This window comes from Leptonotus elevatus, chromosome 1, assembly GCF_054856555.1.
Source record: "Leptonotus elevatus isolate MCC_2025b chromosome 1, RoL_Lele_1.0, whole genome shotgun sequence".
Lineage (NCBI taxonomy): Eukaryota > Metazoa > Chordata > Actinopteri > Syngnathiformes > Syngnathidae > Leptonotus > Leptonotus elevatus.
Window position 1 is genome coordinate 12,802,135 of NC_141239.1, and position 24,390 is coordinate 12,826,524.

Here is a 24,390-nt window from a genome sequence, read left to right on the forward strand (position 1 = left end):
GTGGACAGGTTAATTAGAAATGGTCAGTTGTTGACAATCAGGGATAGGATCAGGTTCACCACTTTGTGAAATACCATATAAACAAATATTCCAGAATGTTTTTAAAAAGGACAGTTGCAAGGAATTTAGTGTAGGAATTTCATAATCTATTGCCCATACTGTCATCGATTCAGAGAATCTGGAGAAATCTCTGCGCAGTAAGACTAAAAAACGCAATTTTTGGCTTGTGACCTTCAATCCCTCAGGCAGCACTGCATTAAAAACGGAAAAGATATTGCCACATAGACTAAGGAACCATTGTCAGTTAACACAGTTGCTCGCTACATCTAGAAATACAAATTAAAACTCAAAAGCCATATATCAACGTCTCCAAATGCTGCTGGCTTCTTTAATCTAAACTCATCTGAGATGGACTGGAGTGTGGAAAAGTGTGCTGTGGTCTGAAGAGTCTACATTTTAAACAGTTTTTGGAAATCCCGGACATTATGTCCTCCGGCCCAAAGAGCAAAAGTAACATCTGGATTTTTATCAGCGAAAGTTCAAAAGCCCCTATCTGCGATGGTATGTTTTAGCGCCCACAATATGGGTAACTTGCACATCTATGAAGGCAGCATTAACGCTGAAAGGTACATACAGGTTTTGGAGCAATATATGAAGGCATTATTCAAGCTGTTTACTTCAACAAGACAGGCCTTTCATTGGCCATTAAATGCGTGTTGACAAGTTTGCACTTTTTTTAGCAGCACAGATATCAAGATATGGATTGTACACGGGTTTTCATCCAGTATAGTGTGTTGTAGTGTTGAAATATCCCGTCTAGTACATGTGACTCCAATTTGCAGTGCGGACAATACACGAGGTGAACACAGTCCCATCCCATTCAAAAAGCAATCTTGTCATTAAGTTGCTGGTATATTGATCCCATACCGTTATCAATCACACTGAGTGTAAATTCATGGGTGATTAAAAACCTTGTTGAGGTGTGTTGAGGACATTAGTTGAGCTGTCAATGAACATGCTGCTTGCTGCGGCTAAATGTCTACGATTGAAGCGAGCGATTAAAGGTGGAGGGACGCTGCACTGTTAAGGGCGGTTGGCAGAGAAAGACACAAATACGGAATCCCATTAAATGCAGCCGAGTGTGTCCGACAGGCCTCGAGCGGCGAGGGGGACAGCCGGCGAGCATCCCGTTTCAAGTCGAGCGTATCGCAGCTTGCACTACAGTCTCACCTTTCTCCTTTTCTTCCTGAACCTCCCTTTATTAAAAGATAGTAACCATGCTATTCCTTATCTTTAATATTGAAATCAACATTTTTCTGCACTAACTAAGCATGATTTTTCCCTTTATTTGTGTTGTATGCTTACACAAAGATCATTACTTTCAAATGTCCTCAACCAATTTAATCTAAGTTTGTTGATACTTGGGGTTTATTAGAACAGTGACAAATAATTCGGCTCCATAAAAAAAAAATACAGTTGTGACTTAATGTTACACCAAACCAATTACACAGAAATCAACATTAATTTAGTCAAAAACAATTTGACAAATGTAACTAACATGATATGAGTCTAAAGATATAAAGTGCATGATGTTATTTGAGATTTTATATTGAATCCAACCTTAAGTTGTAGTTATGATGAATGTTCTTGTGTTTTATCAAAACAAGATAGCAAGGACAGGTCAGGCTCTTAGACTGAATGAAATGAACACATATTGAATGTGATGAACGTTCCCTGACTTGGTCGGCACTCTGGATTCATTACAGCAAATTAATGGTGACCAGCTGCACCTTGGACAGTGTTGCGATTTTATATTTTTCATTTGCAGACTCATGATGTTACTTTCGATTTTATATTCAATATAATCTAATTTACCTTGTAGTTTGGATGAATGTTTTGGGGGTTTATTAAAAAAAGTTGTGACGAAAGACTCTTAAACCTTTTTTATTTTTACATTGAAATAAATGTTTACCTTATGTGATGAATAGAACATGACTTAATCTACATTTATTGGCATATTAAAGCAAAGTAAGGGAGACTTTGAATTTGGGATGCCATTATGACTTTGCTCTTTCATTTGCACCACTATGTCTTACATTGAAATCAACATTAATTCACACTTTAGTCCACAGTTGTCGACACTCAGTTTATTAAAACAAAGTAAAAACAACTGGATCTATATTTAGGAGTTGTTAGTCTTCTTCCTCATTTGCACAATTGTCATGATGTTAATTTCATATTCAAATAAACATTCATTAATATATATTTTACATTGAAAATAACCACTAATCTGTACTTTCATTTATGTTGGTCATTCGTTTAATTTTCTCACCCGACTTTATCAGAAGTTGACGGCACTTTGAGTTTATTAAACACAAAGTAACGGAGTCCGGCTTCAGTTTTGACAGGGTTGCAACTCTTTGTTGTTCATTACACAAGCTCATGCTACTACTTTAGATTTTAGTTTGAAACCAAAATTTATTCTGAGTTTAAGTCAATGTTCGACATGGACTTTACATCCTACTATGTTTATTCAGCAAGCAAGCATCTCCTTCCAATTGGAGCGCATCGCAGTTTGCCCACCATAGCCTCGGACAGCCCTCTCTTTCCACTCACAGTGGCGGGGGATTACAGGCGAGGAGGGGGGCTTTAGGGATATTTAAAGCAGCATTTCAAGGGAATCTGGCCTGCTTTACAGCCTCCCTAGGCCCTCTGTGACCGGGCCCTCTTCTGCCTCTTAACTCCAGCTGTGCTAATCAATCTCCTCTGCTCTGGTCACGGTGGTGAAAGAGACCCAGAGAAAAGGCAGAGAGGAGATGGATGGAAGAAATAGGTGAAAAGGCGCTGATTTTCAGGGCTCTGTGGGGGTTTACCTTGCATTTGCACCGTAAGTCATATGCCGACAACATATGAACAAACTCGCTAAGTGGACTCGTTGCTTGGTTTCAAAATATCAAATTCTCAAAAGGTGAACAAGAGGCGTGTGCATGTCTCCAGTAAGATATATTATTGCAATATTTCGATTTCTTTCCTTACTTGAACCCAATGGGAACCGAGCCCTCACACTAAAACAGAGTTATGTACCGAACCATGACTTTTGGTGTACCTGGTCCGTGACACCCGTACTATACACCGATTGGAAATGCAGCAACTAGCCTAGATTTGCACTCTCTCACTTGGAAGGGGAACAACGTCTACTAAATATGCATGCGTGGAGCCGAGCAGCAGCCCAAAGCAATCGCCGGCTCTCATTCTTCGCGGAGTCAAGTCGACTGCTGACCATCCCATGGAGGGCCTTGAAGATGAGTGAGGAGGGGGTGGGCTGCACCGGCGCTTTTTTTGATGTGTCCACTTAAAAAACCAAAGCGTCTTGTTTCTAAGTATATGTAAGGGGCTTTGCGAAAAGCTGCATCTCCCAGGACTCGGCGGGGCCAAATGGGGGTGGGCTGTGGGGCGGGGGGTTGGGGCTGGGGGGACTTAGCGGGACAAGCCGCAATGACTTTTAGAGGCGGCTGTATTAAAGGCTAAGTGGCAATAAAAACAAGCGCGATTTGGCTCTCCATTGCCGCCTATTCTGGACACGCTTTAGCGGCGGCGTAGTTAGAGCCTGGGGATGGGCGATAAACTTAAATAGTTTGTCAGACGCGAGGAGTGGCGAGCGGGCGCGGGGCTCACTCCTTTTTAATTTGGCGAGATGGGGGGGAGGCTTTAGGTCTGAAATTGAAAAACTATTTCTACTTACACTGTCATAAATGTCATCAACAAGTTGTGTTCGGCGAAACTGCAAAGCATTAAGGATTTATCATCGGAGTATTGATGGAAACAGTCGGTGCTTAACCCTTCAAACAAGTCATTTAAATGTCCTCATTTGGCTCGAACAACAAGAATTGTCTCAAAACTATTCTGTACAAATAGATTATGTTAATCTTTGAACACTTCTGTTGCTTTAATTATGCATTCAAGTATATTATTGAAGTATTAATAAAGAATAAATACTTGTATATACTTAATATAAAAGCGAGATAAAAATGGCATTTCCAGTTTCAGGAACAAATGTGTAATTTTAGGCCAAATTCTACTTATTTTTAACAAACATTTATTTTTACATAAACATTAGGATGCACTATCTATATTGACATGCACTTATCAGTTCAGTAACAGTATAAGGTATAAGGTGTGAAAAGTATGGGGAAAGCCAGGAGCCCACCTGAAATATTTGATGTTGGTATATGTAATAAAAATATTTTTTACAGAAACATTTTTGGACATGTTTCACTTTTTGTGTGACGTTTGACATTTTTGCTAATTTATGGAACAAAGATGACTGAATTTCAACTTTCAAAAGATTTTTCTTTTTACATGAACATTGTCCTCATGCATTGCCAATTTAAGGAAAAGAGATGACTAAAAAAAACTGGTCAGCATAGTCCCAACGATTTGAAGATGTCCTCTTAAGGGTTGATCAACAATGTGTCAGCGTTAATTTTGACAACAAATTTTAATTTAGTTTTAGTTGTATTCTTTTGACTAAAATGAATTAAAGTTTGCGTTAGAATTTAATCATCTGATTGTATTTTAGTTTAAATCCAATTTTAGTCGGTGGATATAAAGTAATTTTAGTCAAGTAAATTGACAATTTAGTCGATGTTTTCCTTTAGCACACATTTCAACTTTAACACGCAAGACACATTTAACACAACAGTGTCTTTATCAAACTTTGCTTCAATTAAACATGTTGAACTAACAATAATATGCAGTCTTAAAACTTAGTTTTTACCTAAATAAGAAATAAAGCGCAAAATTGCCTGAGAGCTGCGTAATGAATATAAAGATGTTTGAACAATAAATAAATTGCAGTCACCAGTTTCTGAGTGGTTCTCCTCACCCACCCGCGTTTCATGTTTCATTTCTTCTTCTGATTGGATTTTGTGAATATTCGTCACTGTGTTGTTTTCGTTTTAGTCATTGTCGAAATTGTCACTGCAATTTGTGAGTGTGACTTACGTAATTGGAGGCGCCGTCGGTCGCTTCGGATCGCAGGACGGCCAGCACGAAGCAGACGTACTCCTGCCCGCTGCTCAGTGGCTTGTTGTAGAAGCCGTTGTAGCGCTTTTCATCGCCCAGCGTGAAGGTGAGCGGCAGCGAGGCCAGCTTAGCGGCGAAGTACGGCTTGGACGAGTCCAGGTGACGTCGCCGCCTCAGTGCGGGGCCTTCGCTCGATTTCAGCAGCTGCGGAAAGAATAGATTTGTTCTGTTAGGTAGAAAGAGGGGCAACGGTGGGGGACATTGACGGATTTGTTCTTCACACCAAACTCAGCCATACTTTGGCCTTTTCATCTTTCCTGAGGCCAAGATGAAACTCTACCAAAGTGATGATGGGTACATTTAAACAAAAGGTGGACTGTCCTGAGTTTTTTAACACATCTGGATGCGAATAACATGAAAAAAAGCTGGAATTCTAAACTTTTGTCTCATATACCCAAACGACTTCAGTATACAACAAAAACGATGGAGATGACCTTTCCGTTCCAATGCTCTTAGAGATGACTGTATACAGCACTGTAGCCAAACCTACATCAATGGCTAAAATGTCTCAAAATAGAACACGATGTACCCATTTGTTGAGTAAGCCAGCTGCAACATAACACAGAGCACTGCGGCGGGGGCATTTTGTTTCGTGTCAAGCACGGCTCCAGATGCGGCTTTATTAAATGATGATGTCGCAGAGAGGAGACAATGGCCCGCTCGCTGTTTAATGACTCAAGGAGGCCTCTCTCTTTCTCTGCCAGCCTTGTGCTTTATTTAAATACGCTGCTATTAATATTCTCACTGTCGTTACGCTTCAGTCCCCTCATGGGACGGGAAAATCTTTATTAAAAGGAATGATGAAGTAGTCATGAACACTTTATGTAAAACTGTGTTATCTGCAAGTTTAAGGAGGCCAAGACTTTCTAAAGGCACTTTTGATCAAATTCAAAACTTCTTGATGTGAGGGCCGATCAGCTCAATATTATATGACAATATTTGTAGTATATTTTAAAGAATTTTTACCATGTTTAAAGATTTATTTTATTTTAATGTATGCATTGTCATTTATCATTTAAGGGAGTGATTATTTTTCATAATTTATTTTGCAATAATATTTAATCCATTTGTTGTATTTTTATTTTATTGTTTATTTATTTATGTATATTATTCATTTTGTCATAAAAATTAAGGTATTTATTTAATTTGCATTCTATTAGTTTTTAATTTTGTTAATTTTGTATACAGTATATATTATTTTATTCATCAAGTAAGGGATGTGTGCTACATTAACTTTAGGATTTATTTTGAATTTTGCATTGTTTTAGAGTATATTTATATAATTACTTATCCAATTATGGGATTAATTGTTTTTTTTTGCAATAAATAGTGATTTTCTACATTTTTATTTTACTTTGTGTAGATATTCATTCAATTAACAGATTAGTTTGATATATTTGTGAATATTTAAGGGTTTATTAAATATTCATCATATTAGTTATTTTGTTTATTTCTGCATATATTAATTTATTGATCAATTTCAGGGATTTATTTTATTTTGTGATAATGCTTAAGGAAGGGATTTATTTTGTTTTCTTACAAACTGTATATACCATGTAAACATATTTATTCATCAAATCAAGGGATTTATTTAATTACATTTTTTTTCCAAATTTATCACACAGTAAAGTTAAAAATGATCAGATTTTTATGTTATTGATTTTGTGTCTTAATTTTATTTAATTTTACAATGTATTTTATTTATGTAAACACTTGCATCCAATCCAGGGATTAAAAAAAAAAAGATGATTTTTTTTTACTCAATTATTTTCCCCATTCAATTATTAATTTATATATTTAGACCTATATTCATATATTTAATTCATGTGATTTAATGTTTCTCAGGGGATTTATTATTATTTTTTAATTCAATTTTATAATTCATTGAATTTATTATATCAATGTATTTGCAAACAGTCCCCATCATTGCCCAATCTAAAGTGACAATGCAGTGTTACTGGTTCAACCAACCGCCGACAGCGACAGTGTGGTCTTGTTTCTACTGTGTTCATTTTGATTGGACAGGGTGGTGTCTAGCTATTCTGTGTTTACTGGGTATGGTGCATTGAGCAGATGGGCACTGTCTGCAGACTTGGCATGCAATAATTAGTCACCCCCCACCGCACCACCTCCACCGTGCTCAAGCCCAGGAGAGCGCTGAAGATAATTGGTAACAAGCGGACACTTCCCGCCCAGTCGGAGATAATGGCGACCTTTCATCCACCGCATAACGTGCCAATCGGCCACCGGCCGGCTGACACTTACCTCATCCAGGTCCATCTCGTCCGGATTCTTCCAGCGCCGGCCGGACTGGGAGACGGGCAGAACGACGATGTAGTACCACCTGATGAAAAACAACAACAAACACATTGACATCCAATGACAAACTTGAAGGTTGGAACAAGGTTGAACATGAGCAGATTAGTACTTTAAAAAAATGCTTCACATAAACACAACACAGTGCTCACAATGCACACAACACATTGTCTCAGCCAGACAGGCCTGGAGCTTAGAGACTCCTGAGGTTAATAGGACGCCCCGTGTGAGTAGGCTCTAATTGCTGTCATTAGCGAGGCCTCAAAGAGAGCCAAAAGTGAGGCATTTAGTCCAGTTGGGAATTGCAATAAATCAATATGTGGGGGGCAAAGACATCTTCCATGCATTCTGATATCTATAGACTCTTGTTACACACAGATCCTGAAAGATAGAAGACGACTCCAACAGTCCAGTTGCAATCGATTCAATGCTCTGACAATGAAATGAGCTGGATGAATGAGAATGTTCGCAGGAAGATAGACCTTTGGTTTATGGATATTTTTAAAAACACTGCTGCTATGTGTGCTTCATTCTGCTTCCACACAGTATTTTGAAATCAGATTTAACTAGAAACAATAACAATGACTTAAAACTCAACAATCAGAAACTAACTTGAGACCTAAACCATGCTTTGAAAGCATAATCCTGACTTTAGTTCAAACCATAATTTGAGACCCTAGATCGGGGTTCACCAATTCCGGTCCTCAAGGTCCGGAGTCCTGCAGGTTTTAGATGTTACCACCCACTAGCTCACCTGATTCATATAATCATCTCATCAGCATGCCTGATAATGATCCTGATCTTTAGTATCAGGTGTGCTGGTAAGCGGAAACCTCTCAAACCTGCAGGACTCCGAAACTCGAGGACCGGAATTGGTGAACCCTGCCCGAGATAGACCCCATCTTTAAACCCAAATTTGAAAGCTAAGCCGGGTTTAAACCCTGGACCCTTTGCTTGAACTCGAAATGCTAACTCTGGCTTGGAACCCTACTTTGAAACCCCTATTTTAAACCCTACATTGACAGTCTAACCTTGGCTTAAAACAACACTTTGAAACCCATCCATCCATTTCCTGAACTGCTTATTCCTCACAGCCTAACCCTTTTTTTTGCAAAACCCTAATTTGAAATCAAAACCTTGGCTTGAACCTCTAATGTGAAACCCGAGTGCTGCTAGCTAGGAACCCAAATTTGAAGCCTAGAAACCCTTAGAAAACCCACAGTGAACAAGTGAATGTAGAGAAAAAACAAACAAACACAAACTATAAAACAAACAAACAGACCATATAAAGCCTCAATAAGAATGTTATTGTAAAGCTGCTTGACTCCTTTCTATGTAGTCGCCAATTTTAAAAGTTCTTCTCTCGCTGACAGCCAAGGCGGCTCACTTCTCTTCCAAGTTTGTGATTTAGCAGTCACCACCTCACACACACAGTGCCGCAATCAAAAAACTGCCAAGCCCTCCTGTCATCTTTTTTTTTTATTTTTATTATCAATCAAAGCAGTTTTTTTCCACTGACCTGACTAGCGTGGTGGTCTGCACCTTGGGCAGGTTAATGGTCATCTTGCCGCCCTGCGCCTGATGGGTGCTGTACAAGGGTTTGGTCTTGATAAGGTCAGGAGCGGTGCGGATGGACACCTGCTGCTGCAGACCTCCGGCGATGTTGCCGCGGCTGGTCAGCACAAACGAGTAGTCGGTGTCGGGCTGCAGCTGTGTAATCAGCTTCCGCTTCAGGTTGCCCAGCACCTCTACGCTCTGCTGGTTGTACAGAATCTGGAACGGTGGCATAGCGAGTTAGCAAACAGTGCTAATGCTAACAGGTTCTTGTACAATCACACACGCTTATTCATTGCACCTTGCAAAAAAATCCATTTCGCCCTCCGTTACACATGCTTATGTGTCATATGATGAATGTGATCAGCCCTCCCATGTGATATTCATGAAAACAGTCTTGCACAGTAGAAATCAACACAACTTGAAATAAGCTAGCGGTTAAGTGATGAATTACAAAGGCAGAATATTGATAGTGCGACTTTTTTCCCCACCTTCTGTGTCAGTTTCCATTTCTACAGAGCAAGCAATGGCTCCTCTCATAAGTAACCTACACTATGAAATGCGCCATGAGTGACACTGACTCACCAATTTGCTCATGTTGAACGATAAGGGCTTTTTTTTCTCCTTTTTTTATTCCTCCTTTAAGTTCCGCCTTAACTCCCTGAAAACACACTTTCTACCAGCTGCCTGACACATATCGTGTTTATACCAAGTCAAGTCAAGTCATCTTTATTTATATCCCCAAACATACTTTTATTGAGTGTAAGATGCCTAAATTTGACTACCAACAACATTTGTCTCCCTCATAATTGATATTTCAAGCAGAGATTCACCACTTAATCTTTAACTTCTACTCAAAAGATGTGGTGATCTCAAATACAGAGCGATAGAATTCCGCCATCTATTAGGGATCTTTTGGCCATTACAATCGTAAAAAAAACAAAAAAAACGAAATTTTACAGACAAGCTGGGCAAGACCCTTTTCCATGACTCCCCAATTAATAATGTACTTAACAGATACGTTAGTCGCACTAAAAGGCTGGATTCCAGTTGACAAATTAAATGTTCTAGCTCCTCTTGTCAGTTATTAATGATGACTATCACCTTGCAAAATAGAAATCAACAAAACAACTTGATGTCATGCACAAAGTGCACCGGACGCTCAGTCACGAATGTACACATGGTCGCGTGTGAATGCAATATATTTATATATATTGGTTATATGATTAATGCCATTGGCTCCACTCCTTTTCCGTGATAACTGGCACCTTGGGGAAAAAATACAACAACTGGAAAAAATAGGAGTTTAAAAAAAAAGTCATTGGCACGCTCTGGCACATATGCAATTGCACAGAGTGCATGCCATTGTCACTTATGATACCATCCAACTTGTAAATAAGAAATGAACTTAAGAGAAATAATCCACAGAGGCAAAAATAGTCCTTGGCATGCTCAGTCACACACGTGCGAGTGCGTCATATGATTAATGCAAAGGCTCCTCCTGCCAGCTCTTCATGAAACCCACCAACTTGCACAACAGAAATCAATATCAAAGCCTTTGCTCCGTTCGTGTTCTGACCTGGTGAGCGCTCACCTTAAAAGGCACTTGGGACTTGTAGTTGGGCGGCAAATCCCAGGTGAGGAGCACAGACGTCTTCATTACTGCTTTGACGCCAAAGTTCAAGGTAGGGAAATCTGCGGGCAACCGGAAACAAACCCGTTGATTAACACATCGTTATCCAGAAACACACGAGTCTAAGCTTGTTTTTTAGACAACATCAAAACCGTCTTATGATTAGTGAAGACACATCAGCGTAGCATCCAAATAAGAACGTGTCTAGCATGACTTTACGCAACGATAAAGAGCATGACGATGTGTGTATGCGAATGCGACGGCAGGGAGGATGGTGTGACTGCAGCGTGTAATGAGATTAGTCGGCCATAAATCAATAAAAACACACACACACCGGTACGCGGGGGGTTGGGCTGCTCGATGAGGAAAGAACGCTACAGATAGAAGAAAAGACGAGTGTTCAAAAATGCAAGCAGTGGAACGTGTTGTTCACAAGCTGTGCATGTGATTACTGAACCTCGCGTTTTTTGTCACTGACGACCGTTTAGCCTTCAATTTGCTAAAGCTCGCGTTTTGGTAAACATCAAATACGATACAGTGTCAAATAACCTAATGTATGTATTTGGTGGAAAGATGAAACAACATTAATTTGTGTTTTGCAAACATCAAAGATGATACAGTGTTTGGTGCACAATTCAGTCTTTATGAATGTAAATTTTTTTCTAAACATCAAAGCTGATTTACAGTGTTTGACATTTGAAAAACATCAAAGACTACTTACAGCGTTGAATATACTTAAACATGTTAATTTTTGAAAAACATCAAAGAATACCTTTTGTTAAAATAACCCAATGGTTTTAGGAACAATGTTACTATTCAAAGTAAAGCGGTTGAAAAGATTAGTTGAGACTTTACCACTAAGTTACAGCATGAAGTCGATTAATCACCAATCACCAATTTGGCATAGCATTGCAAACACCTCACAGACAGCAACAGGTGACGAGGATGGTGGGCCCACGCCGCAAACTAGCAGCGGTGCCTCAACCGTGTGGAAATAATTGACGGTGGCATGGTCACTTGCAGCAGGTATACAAGTTTATCCTCAAATGTTTGATTCTCAGAAATACGGGTCAGAGTAACCCGCTTAATCAAGGCAACTGGACTGTTACTGCCTCCATTGAACCTTTGCCAATTTATCCGCAAAAATAATAAAGGAACAAGTGCTATGCACGGCCATCTAAAAAAGGCATTCGGCTAATGCTAGTTGATGAAAAACCTAAATTGTCATATCAGCTGTCAATTAGACAAATACTATTTTACCAAAGGTGGGCATCAATCCGTTCTGTAAACATTAAAGGCAATTCATGTTCTCTTAAAGCAACACTAAGGAACTTTCAGTTTACGTTGAATAAGGCAGCGCCAAATGAACAAAAGCGGTAATGTTATGCCTGAAGGAAGACGACATTTCCCATGAGGACAAGCGCATAGTGTCGATTTTGAGCTCACACCAGCGAGTGAAAGCCAGGCCATTTAAAAAAACACTTAATTTAAATGATATATGAAAAAATATGTTCTATCACTGCAATGTAAATGTTTTTATATAATCGTAAGCCCCATAATGGCTAATTATATTACCGAGATCGTGCCACGCCTTACAGGGGGCAGCCATGATTCACCACCATCATTCTGCTACGGGCACCAGAAGGAGACGAACGTTGCAAACATATTAATTGGTGGTAGGCTTGCGAAGTGTGGTCTCAAAATGCATGCACTTCAAAATTAGGTTGTTGCATTCTTTTAGTTCACCACTAGATGGTAAAAATGTCTACCCCCTGTCCTTTTTAGTGAGTATGTCTTAAACATTTAGGTTAGGCTTTAATAAAGCCAACTTTTATGTTAACATCAAAGAAAACATTCAGTGGCCTCTACAAGAGATTGATCTAAAACCTACCATTGGACATGGTCCTGCTCTGGATGCTGGGGCTCAAGGGTCCCGCGCCCTTGCTGGTGTACGCCTGCACACGGATGTCATAGGTGGTGTCGGGGTTCAGGCCCAAGATGGTCATGCGCGAGTCCGCCGTGCGGTTGGTGCTGTTCTGCTGGCTGTTGATGTCCCGGTACACCACCACGTAGTAGACGATCTTGCCGTTCCTCTCGGGCAGCAGCGGCGGTTCCCACGTCAGCTGAGTGCTGGACTGGGTCAGGCCCGTCACCTGCAGGTTCAACGGGAAGCCCGAGGGCACGTCCTCGGGGGTGCCGATCTCCTTGGTGTAGGCCTCGCCGACACCGGCACGGTTACGGGCGCTGAGGCGGAAGATGTAGGTGGCGCCCTTGTGCAGCCCCGTCACCGTGTAGTGGTCGTCGGTGCTGCGCAGCTCTCGCGACGTGTACGTGTCGTCGTCGGTGCGCTTGTACTGCAGCTGGTAACCCATCAGCTCGCCCACCATTTCTTTGGGAGGCTGCCACTGGATGAGCGCCGTGTTGCCCATGGTGGCGCTGATCATCATGGTGGGTTTGCCTGGCACTGGAATCATGAACACAGATTGTCACGTCATTGACTAAAAATGCTTCGTTTACACTAAAAGTCGGATTGGACCCCGGGGAAACGTTTCTGTCCCACTCGCTCTTGGTGACAATGTTTTTCTAATAGTGTTATCCATCCCACAACAAAAAAAATATTTTTTATATCCTGTTTATTCAACAGGACAAACAGTCAAACACACAAATACAAAATGAACACTTGCAGACGCAGACTCATGAGGCCACGCCTCTTAATGGCACACATCCAACACATGCCACTATAAAAACAGTTTATTCATTTACATTCTATTTAATGATGTATTATTATGTTTTATGCAATATAGTGCTACTATTCTTTATTGAAACATAATTACATAATAATTCTTGTGTGTTTATTATATATATATACACACAATTTTTTTTAACGCTCGATTAATGACCGTCCCTTATTTGGAAAGACTAACTCGGAGAATTCCAGTTGCAACGCAGCAGACATGTCCATGTCAAAATTTTGCAGTAATAAATTTAATAATAATGCATATATTTGTGGAGACTGGGGTCAAGTTGTATTTTACCATTTTAAAAATGTTCAGAATTTCACAAGTTACTTCATGTTCAAGATTAGCTAGCTCTAGCCTTTAATATGAAACAAAAAATGTACTTGGTTGTCACCAACGTCTTACAAATGCAATTATGTCATCAAGTGGCAGAACAATGACCTCAAGACAAATCAATATCACATTCGATTTTTATAGTAATCATTTTAATTTTAAATACATTTTATGAACTATTATGAAATTACTGTATAAATGACGCAATCATATTTCTAATAGTTTAACATTTTTTGTTAACAAGAGTATGACAACTTTATTGGGTAATTTATTGTACATTTAGAACAGATACAAAATTTGTGATTAATCATGAGTTAACTATTGAAGTCATGCGATTAATGACCAATAAAAATTGTAATCGCCTGATGCTCTTAATATTAATAATTGTGAATTGTGGTTGGAACTGATTAAAGACATTTCAGTGGGAACATGTTATTTGTTGTATGGGTAAATCAAATTACATATTCTTAAGACATTTAAACACACAAACAAATTATATCATAAAATGAAACAACAACACTGTATGTATTGTAGTGTCCATAAGCCTTTAAGAGGCGGGGCCTGGTTGGATGGCATGTGATGTTGGCGAATGTGTGTGTGAGTGTCTAAGCGCAGTGGCTGATGGCAGCTCCGGTGTGAGTGTGGCTCAATGTGTTTTAGTCTTCTTCCTAGTTTCAATAAACGTCTGGAAATTGCATCAGCAACTGTGGCTCTCCTTTCCCACATGCTAAGGCATTAAAGTAAGCAAGTAAATAGTTAAAATAAAACCCAAACATCAGAAACAATCTGTGATATAATGGAGGAAGACTCGCACACCTGCTCCAGTGGTGGTAACCAATTTAGGTTTGCAACGAGGTCCGTCTCCCCTGGTGGTGTAGGCCGCCACAGCGATAGAGTATGTGGTCTCAGACTGGAGCCCGGTAATGAAGGCCTCCTGCAGTGTGGCGACATTTACAAAAGCCCAAATTATAAACAAATACACAAAGAAGCCTTTTCAGACGAGCGGCCGCAAAAACAACTCAGCACCCTCCGTCATCCATTGGGTATCCTGGTCAAATCTGTCAACAACGCCCCTCAAAAACAACATTGGAATCTTCCGAAAGGCACACAAGCTGGACCAGGAACTTTTCTCAGTCAAGAAAAACTCCCACGTCCAATTGCAAAGCACACTCCAAACCCCATCGACCAACCGGATGAGCGGGAACATCACCAGCGTGTCAGTGTTCACGCCAGCTGCTTGGAAGACCACCAGAGGATCGTCTCATTTTAAGAACAGGGATGGGCATTGTAGTCCACTGAATTGATTAAGAATTGGGTGGGTCGAGTTTGTTTGGACTTGTTGCTGTCCAAGGGCGTACTACTCAAACTAGGCCATTCAAACGGCGCCTGATAACTGCCATTATGCAGGATAGAAATAAAGACGACAGGCATGCTCGGTCACATACTTGCATGCTTTTCAATTTAATATAATTAATGTTATTGTTCCTGTTGCCTGTCATTCATGATAACTCTGCTCGCTCGGTAACATTCTCAATGTACGTGCCATATAATTAATCATCTAACCAATTATTTACAATAACCCCTATCCGTACAATGCAAATAAATAATCCACTTTCAAAAAAGTCCATTGCACACTTGCTCATATACATCCATATTTTGTACTATCATATAATTAATGTGACTACTCCTCTCGTCAGTTAGTCTTGATGACTTTCACCTGTAGAAACTTGTAAAACCTTGGAAACTAGGAACAATCCAGAGTCAGTCAGCAGCAAACTTGGTCACACAAGCACAAAATTGCGTAATGTTCATGCTTTATAATTAAAGCTGACGGCTCATCTCGCCAGTTATTGACAATAACCTTGACCTTGAACAATAGAAATAATGACGAGAAACAATCCACAAAAAAAGTTAATGGCACACTTGGCCACATGCACAATTTACTGTCTGTGTCGTATTAAACTCTCTTGCTAGTTATCCATGATAACCATTGTCTTGCATAATAGAAATAATACAAAAGTAAATGATGACGGTCTATAAAGTAACACCAGTGGTGGTCTTCCCTTGCATTACCATTCGTAAACACTGGGCTGGACACAAGAACACGGACACGCTTGTATAGAACAGTGGAACAGCACACAAAAATTGCACTCAAAAAAAAAACCAGAACAAAAAAAAGGAAAAACATGATCACACAAAAGCACACACAAGTACAGTAATTTCTGGACTATTAGACGCAACTTTTTTCACTTGCATTCGACCCTGCGGCTAATACAAAGGTGCGGCTAATCCATCAGATCACAAGGATGGGCACTATAAAGGAAGTGCAAGAGCGTCAGGCAGAGCAAAACAAACCATGTGAGCCCAAATACAGTAGGAGAACGAGAGCCTCATTATGAAAAAGAAAGTAGCGGGAACCTGGTGCGGGAACATTAAAACACCTGCGGCTTACAGTCGGGTGCGGTTTATGTGTAACAAACTCCAGTATTGCCCAAATTTAGCTAGCGCGGCTTATAGTCCAGAAATTACTGTACTCACCACTACTCACCACTTAGAAGTTTGCTTCTTCTTTTTTTTCCCAATCTGTGTATGTTGTATATGCATGCACACACACTAGTAATCTGTTTATTTACAATAAGGAGCTATATATATATATATATATATTGGCTGTCACTTACTTTATGGCACATTTGGCATTCCTATACATGCCATTAGTGAGTAGTTTTAACTTTACTTTGGAAGGAATTCCCATTATTCTAACTGTATAAAATGGCTTTCACAGTCTCACACATACATACACGTACACTTGGTAATTTTTCTCCGCCAAGGTTCAATTAGCTCTGTTAAAACTTTTTTCTTTCCCATATCTGGTGGAGTGGTGGAAGGAATAACTTTTTGTTTTGCTAAACAACAAATACATCTAAATTTTATTTGATTGTATAATATTTAAATGATCAATCACAAACTGGAACGCAGTACCTGCTCAACGTCACATGAAATGGCCGCCTCTCGTGATTAGATGGCGTGTAGCCGCCAGTGAGCGTCTTGAAAGCTGAGCTTGCGATAAATATAGACTAGAGGGAGGAGCTGGCCGATGATGGCCATGATAAATCCAATTTGACAGCGATAAATCCATCTGACGCTTTTATTAATGAGGTTTTGTGTTTTATGTCATCGCTACGTCGTCTTAGGAATCAATTCAAGTGTAATGAGTTAACTATCTGACGGCGAGCAACAGAACAGAGGCGGCGTTTATCAGGTCAATCTATTTTGCAGTTGGCGCGGGCTGCCGGCGTTGAAATAGAAACATATGGTACATTAGTGTACATATTACCATATTATCAGTTAAGGCCAAAACTATGCATAAAGGTTTGTGCCCTATACTCAAGAAAAATATAAACGTTTTGCTCCCATTTTTTATGAGATGAACTCAAAGATCTAAAACTTCTTCCATATACACAATATCACCATTTCTCTCAAATATTGTTCACAAACCAGTCTAAATCTGTGATAGTGAGCACTTCTCCTTTGCCGAGATCATCCATCCCACCTCACAGGTGTTCCTAGAAGTGACTGGTTTTCTGGGTCTGAGAAATGGCGATATTGCGTATGTGGAAGAAGTTTTAGATCTTTGAGTTCATCTCATAAAAGATGGGAGCAAAAAAAAGAAAAAAAAAGTGTTGCATTTATATTTTAGTCGAGTACATTTACAACCACCATAATTTCTGCTTCAATCTCAGTGACAGCCCATTAAGGCTACAAATTAGTTGGGCCTGAACTAATTGTACATGCATATTGGGGTCTCTGATGTACATACAATCATTTTTACCTTATTTTCCAATTTCAAAAACAGCCCATTTAGTTCAGGATAAACTACTTTTCTAGCTAAATGGGCTGTCACTGAAATAGACACAGAACGCAGACTAACCGGGCCTGAATTAAGAAATGTACATTTTACTGTAGGCCTATATACACATTTAGCCTACTTGAATTTCAATGTCATTGCGTTCATGCAGCTAAATAGTAGGGCCTGAACTACAGTAATTGGATATAAATAGTTTGGCTCCGAATTGCATATACAGAAATATGCCAATTATCTTTTATTTTAAGTCTGAGTGGCTGCCGTTTTAGGCAACAAATAGTTGGGCCTGAACTAATCGCCAATAGGTCACTACTTCTGATTACTATGCTTTTGTTAAAACAAGACTCATCAGGGAAAACAACGCCAATTGTGAGGGCCTAAACATGCACAGAAACTCATGAAACTTGGCACACACATCCAGCCTGGCAAAATGAGCACTCTTTGATCGTGTATTGTGTGATTTTTGCAAGAATTACTCACTAGCGCCCCCTTAGAATTTTTTAACGAAGCAGCCCCGGTTGTACGTTTAAGCAAGATCTACGAAAAAAAATTGGTATTTGAGGGAGTCCAAGACCTACAAAAAAGTCTCGGACCCATATGCTTAAATAAACAGGAAGTGAGCTACAAATGAATTTGAATGTTAGATTTTTGCCAATTTTTGAACATTTACAGGGGGCATACGCTTGCTCATTTCTCCTGCCCGTTTGGTCCAATTGACTTCAATCTTGGCCTGGACCATGTCAAGACCTGGGCCATCAACAGGGGGGAAAAGAACGTGCGTTTTCTAAATACTATATGACGGGGGCGGGGCATCATATTTTGTGCTTCATATTTTCTTTGCGATGAAAGACAAAATACGTGATAACTTGTAAAGTCATTTATGAATATTTTATTTTATTATTATTTTATTTATGAATATAAAATTTTACTTTCCACCACTCAAAATGTTCAGTGACATCAGAACAATTCATAAATATGTAATTGTATTTATTTATTTATGATGCCCTCTATTTTAAAACAATGCCAATGGGGGAAAATAAAATAGGACGCTGATTTTTGAGGGTCTTTATCATTGACCAAAAAGCTTTACACACTCATCACACCTGGCAAAAAAAAAATCCATATGTTAAGGTTTATTATGCCATTTTCAACTAAATTCGGCTTCCAATGTGCCACTACCCCAACCTACAAGTACCCCAAAGTGGCCCGGGCTGTGAGGGCCCTTTATACCCGCAGCTCTAGTCTTTTTTTTGATTGCTATTATAAATACCATTTAGTATTTTCAACCATCTCGAACTCATTTCCCCAATTTCCTCAAGTGCCCATCCTAAGTCTTATGAGTGAACATCTCTTGCTGTGGTTGTAATGCGTGAAGTGAGAACACAAATCAAATGCATTTAAGGCACGGCACGCACGCAATCACACATTCAACACAAACACACAAAACACCCCCAAACTGTGGATTGGGACCCTGTTAAAAAACAACAACCCAGCAGCACACATGAGGCTTACTCACATGCTCGGTGAACTCCGTAATATTGAACTGATGGGAGAGAAGACAAGACACACAGGACACAGGGTGGGGTGCACGGAGGAGGAGAATGAGTCAAGAGGCAACAACAGGCACGGGAAAAAAAGCGCTTGGGCTTTTTTTCCGCCGCGAGACAGATGAATGTAGGTGTCGTGCAGGGGATGCGGCAGCGAGAGAGAGAGAGCGTGATAGAGGAGAGGCAGTAAAAAAAAGTTGAATGTGTGTCGTCAAGGTCGGGAATGATTGTGAAACTTTCTGCTGTTATGATGCACTGCCTTGTTTTCCCATCTGCCTATCAATCTTAAGAAAACATGTTGCCACAAATCTCTATCAGCTGTAACTGCAACGGACGTTTCAGGAGGAAAAGAGGTTCCCTCGCACCCTTTTTTTATTCATTACATTTCAATATGTTTTCCAAAAGTTCTCCTTTGCTCGCCCCGGGAGATTCCCGGGGGACGCGAAAGCCCATTTCCTGCTGCCGGCTCCGACGCCGAGCGTGAAATCTTATTACCAGCGCCACTGTACCCGTGCCCCGACATCAAAAACCGCCCGTGCGGAATGCCAACGCTTGCCATTTACCGAAAACTCGCGGCATAGTTCAACAACTCGTGGGCCGAGTTCACTGATGGGCGGTGTCGGGAGGTCACGGTGAGGACTTGAGAATGTTGGGGTCCGGGGAGCGGTTGGATTGACTAAACGGGAGAAAACCGCAGCTGAATAACCCAAGCGGGGTGGTACGATTTGACTTAAAATGAGGTGAAGCCAAAGACTATAGGCCCAACTAGTTGGCTGACTAAATGGGCTGTCATTGAATTATTATGCAAATTGGTGTACATATAATGGTAGCCTGTAAAGTTAAGCCCCAAATGAGCCATATTCACCTACTTGTAGCTCAGGCCCAAATAGTTAAAGTTTTAAGCAGGCTTCCATTGAAATCAGATTGAAACACACACTAGTTGGGCCCAAAATGGCTGAATATCGATCATTTGGGACTTAACTGTACTGTATATAAACCAATATTGATAACAGTTTACCATTTTGATTTCAATAACAGCCCTTTCAGGCAGCTACCTAAGCCTGAATTAAATCTTTATGAATATGAGTAATTTTGGGCTATTATTTACACCAGTTTACATTCCCTTGATATTTCACTGCATATACACTTAAGCTCCAAAATATAATATTTATTCATTGTTGGTCTTCTGGATTACGCCACACATTGTAAAAGCAGGAATCACGTGTAGGGATTTTTTTTTTTTATATGCATCATGAGTGGGGTCTCTCACATCTTAAAAATTGGTTAAGATGTTACAAATCAGTATGGGCGTACAGTGGACCCTTGTCCATTTGCTGTTCGCTATTCACAAATGAATGTACTTATTTACGGTTTTATCCTCACCAATAGTGCCAAAGAAGTATGTCAAAGTGATAGATCTTGACTAAAAGATGAACATCTTTGCATGCCGGGGAGGAGCCAAGTGTAGCATGGGTTGTTCGTTGATGTACACTTTTGATGCAGTTTTCTTTCTTCCCCATATCAAATCATTTGTATGCCATTTAATAAAAAAAAACAATGATACATTTATATTATATTTAAGTGTTTTAAAATTCTTGTTTGTGGTATATTTATGGAAAACTCTTAAAATTAATAATAGGTCAGTGTTTCTCAAAGTGTGGCGGTTTGCAGGCTCCCTCTAGTGGTGCACAAAAGAAGAGTTCAGTTTTATTGAACTTAATTGCGTTCAATATAACCTTGAAAAACCATTTTTGATATTGGTAGATTTTTTATTCAACTTTTATGTGCAATATGCTTTAAAGGATCTTTGTGCAGTTTGTCACTTTTTTACTCACGACTGCCACCTCTGGCCCAAAACGTAACCGCAACATCTGTCAGGCTCGTTCATGGTGCGCGTTCGAGTACAAAGTGGCTAACAATAGTATAAAATATGGTGAATGGTCATGAGAATGGCACTTTGAGAGCAAAATACTTTTTTTAAGTGGTACTTGGTGAAAAAAGGTTTGAGAACCACTGATCTGGGCATTTCTAAGCATTTCTAGGGGGGCCTCAATTACTCTTGTTTTTTGCTGTTTGCGGCTGGGCTCCGTTCGTATCCCGCACAAATAGCTGGGGTTTACTGTATCCGTTTCAAGCAAGCAAAATATAAGGAACACCTTTCAGTCGGAAGCGCAGTACCAAACTGCTTCATTTGTTTCCTTTTAAGCTTCACGTCTCCGCTTGAATCTCGTCTTTTCTCAATTCTCGGCAAGCCTTTTAAATTACCCTGGCACACACTTATATTTCCAACGCCACGACGAGCCGCTAAGTGTCAGCGTTGCCGATGGATGCAAATGTGATGACACTGACTGAGATTTGCAGCTATCAAAATGAGACCGAGGTGGCGGCGGCGTGACGAGTGATGTGGAAGAGAAGGAGCTGTCATGAGTGATGGAGTGAAACCCGGCTGAGGTGCTCTTTTTTTCCCATTTCTATTCAACTCCTATCTGAGGCAGTGAAGCGAAACGCGCGCACGCACTCACACACATGCAAGAGCCAGCACACAAACACGCGTGAAGTGCGCAAACGCATGAACGGTCAAGCAAAATGGAGCTGAGAAAGCGGGTGCTAAATGTGGGCAAACATGGGCAGTAAGTATAGAGAAACAGACGGGCTGACGCATTCAAGCACAAAGCAAACCATTTCCCGATGGCTGTCACTGATAAGCGCATGATAAAGTGCAATGGTGCGCGCCTGCCAATTCTAATTCAGTTTAGCACCCGGGTTGACCACCTTCATAAGCTCTCCCCTCTAACATTGCGCTTGTCCTTATTTTGCTATATCGTGGGGCCTTGGGATACTTTGAGTGACCAAACTTAGGTGTTTTTCAAAGTAAGAGACGTCATTGCAAAAATGTTTTGCTTTGACAAATTTGAGATATGAGCGTTATATGGTGGCAGTGAACTCAAGTCAACTCATTTCACAATAAGCAGCAGTGTGGGTAATTCATCAGAACATAAGGCTTCAATTTTGCTACACTAGCAAAGTCCACTTGGCTTAATGCTAACAAGCAATGCAAAACACTGACATGCTAATGATTAGCATCGATAGTCGCGATTTTAGAAACAACAATTCTTTTTTTTTTTTAATAAAAAACGGTGGAGAAATACATGTTGACAGATACAATAATCACAGCCATCTTTATCTGCTATGAAAAATGAATATTACACTGCAAAAACTGAAATCTTAAGTAAGATATAATTTCTTAAATGTAACCTAAATATGCTTATTTTGCTTTGACAAGTTATTTTTTACTTAAAATGAAATTGTCAGACATGATCATTGTCCTTATTTTAAGACACTTATTACTTAATTATATCTTATTTGATCAAGCAGTCTTGGCATTGAGTATTAACAGCCAGTTTTAAGTACTGTGAGGCTTAAAACAAGCATTTTCCACATTTTAAGATGACAACTAATCAACATCAAAAATATATTGAATTTTCTCATTTTAAGATTATGCATAATCTAGTAATAAGATAAATGGAACAAATAGTATGAAAGCATGAAGAAAAAAATCGGACAAAAGTGCAACAGCCCTTTAAGCGGTCAGTTTCGTTATTTTTTTCCAGAACCTGCTCAGTGGTCTAGTGGTAGAGTGCCTACCTTCAGACTTGGAGGTTATGGGTTCAATCCCAGGCTGGGTCATACCAAAGACAATAAAAATGGAACTTGTTGCTTCCCTGCTTGACACTCAGGCTAAGTTAGCCAAACATAAATAAATACTTATGTATTTCAAGAAAATAGTTTTATTTATTACAGCTTGAAAAAAGTCAATATTACTTGTTTTTAGTTTAAAATACTATTTTCAAGTCCGCTGTGGTTGATATGGACAGCGTCTTACTGAGTTGCTTGCAGTAGTAAATGGAAGTAGTTTATTATTCTTTGTTTGTCTCTGAATGACTGTATTATACTGCCTCCCGGTGGATAAGGCTGTCTTCACCAAAAAGAGCAGTATCTGCAAACGTTACAAATCGGCTCAACCAACCAGCAACCAGCAGTGGTCGGACAAAATGCGCAGCTGGGCAAAGCGGAAACTGTGGCGCACAATACTGCAGCAACGAGGTAAGCTTGCGTTAGTTGGTGAGTTTTTCTCATTTCTAGCTGCTTAGCTTCAAATATTACAAACTGCCGAGTTGACTAGCAGTCGTAGAGCAGAAAATAAAACGGACAACTGCAGCTAAAAGGAGACTGTGGAGCATGACAGTGCAGCAACAGCATAGGCTAACATTAGCATGCATGTTTCATTTTGAGCTGCATATTTCCAACAGTGGGCCAGCTAGAAAATGGAGCGCTAAAGTAGCAAAGTTGAGTCTGTGGCCTCCAGAGCTAAATCACAGGGTAAGCTGATGTTAGCATGCATGTTTATTTCTATCTGTGTGCCACCATTGTCACGTTTGGAACTCCGGGTAACCTTTTTGCTCATAATAAAGCGCTAGCGAGAAGAACAGAGTAGGTACTGCACAGTCAAAAAGGGGCTTTTAACGCAGGTAATAACTGCCTAAAGGTTACCCAAAGTGCAAAGCAATGGAAGTGGACCCCCCGTCCGTCACGGTCGCAAAAAAAGGGGTCGAGAGCGAGGCGCTGTTAGCGCTGGCCTCTTGGTTTAAAATTAGCACGGAAATGAGGATACTGTGTGGGCAGGGGCTGGAAAAGAGGTGCTTGTAGCGCCCACGTACACACACACACACACAGAGCAGTCCTTGTAGCATTGCCGCTAAGCGTGAGGAGGCGAGCGGCAACCAAAGATAAGAGGCGAGGGAGAAGGTGATAGCGATGCAGACGGAATTCGCCATTCATTCGCACAAGGTTTGCGTGACACGTTAGATAAAGTCAAATAATGCTTTTAACCTGCCAGTTAAGTTTGTTTCTTTGGTACACCAAAATTGTTCTTGGGTCAATGTGACCCGCTGTCAATCAAGTGTGTAAATATATTTCTGCCTCACTTCATACATATTTGTGTCATTGTCAATATAATCAAATAAGATTTTTTTTTTTTTTTATAAATACAGAAAATTATATACATATATTTTAAAAAAATAGACTTAAGTTTCTAAAAAAATATATTTTACATTTTAGTTTGATCAAATTTAAAATGGGTCAGTTTGACCCACAACATAGCAGGAAGGTTATACATAAAAGAAAAATCTTTTTATTTTTTATTTTTCAAATTAACTTTAAAACCAATTTGATCCGCAGCAGAACATGAGTGTTGTGTCCAATATTTAATTTTATTTAATCAAACCAATAATCTATAATAAGTAAATAAAAGATATAAGGCAC

General features: G+C 39.8%; 1 protein-coding gene across 12 annotated transcripts in view; it reads right to left on the bottom strand.

The window, feature by feature from the left end:
- The window catches only part of LOC147180940 (receptor-type tyrosine-protein phosphatase F-like), a 255,476-nt gene that overhangs the window by 48,345 nt on the left and 182,741 nt on the right, over window positions 1-24,390 (bottom strand). For 7 of the 12 annotated variants that reach the window (XM_086074986.1, XM_086075035.1, XM_086075004.1 and 4 more), the window contains 7 exons: window positions 19,038-19,064; window positions 14,476-14,593; window positions 12,480-13,052; window positions 10,550-10,650; window positions 8,921-9,174; window positions 7,351-7,429; window positions 5,005-5,229 (listed from right to left, as the gene is read on the bottom strand). In XM_086074986.1, the coding sequence (XP_085931112.1) occupies window positions 5,005-5,229; window positions 7,351-7,429; window positions 8,921-9,174; window positions 10,550-10,650; window positions 12,480-13,052; window positions 14,476-14,593; window positions 19,038-19,064 (1,377 nt within the window). The remainder of the gene's footprint in view (window positions 1-5,004; window positions 5,230-7,350; window positions 7,430-8,920; window positions 9,175-10,549; window positions 10,651-12,479; window positions 13,053-14,475; window positions 14,594-19,037; window positions 19,065-24,390) is intronic. The other 5 variants (XM_086075071.1, XM_086075061.1, XM_086075052.1 and 2 more) reach the window with 1 other exon arrangement.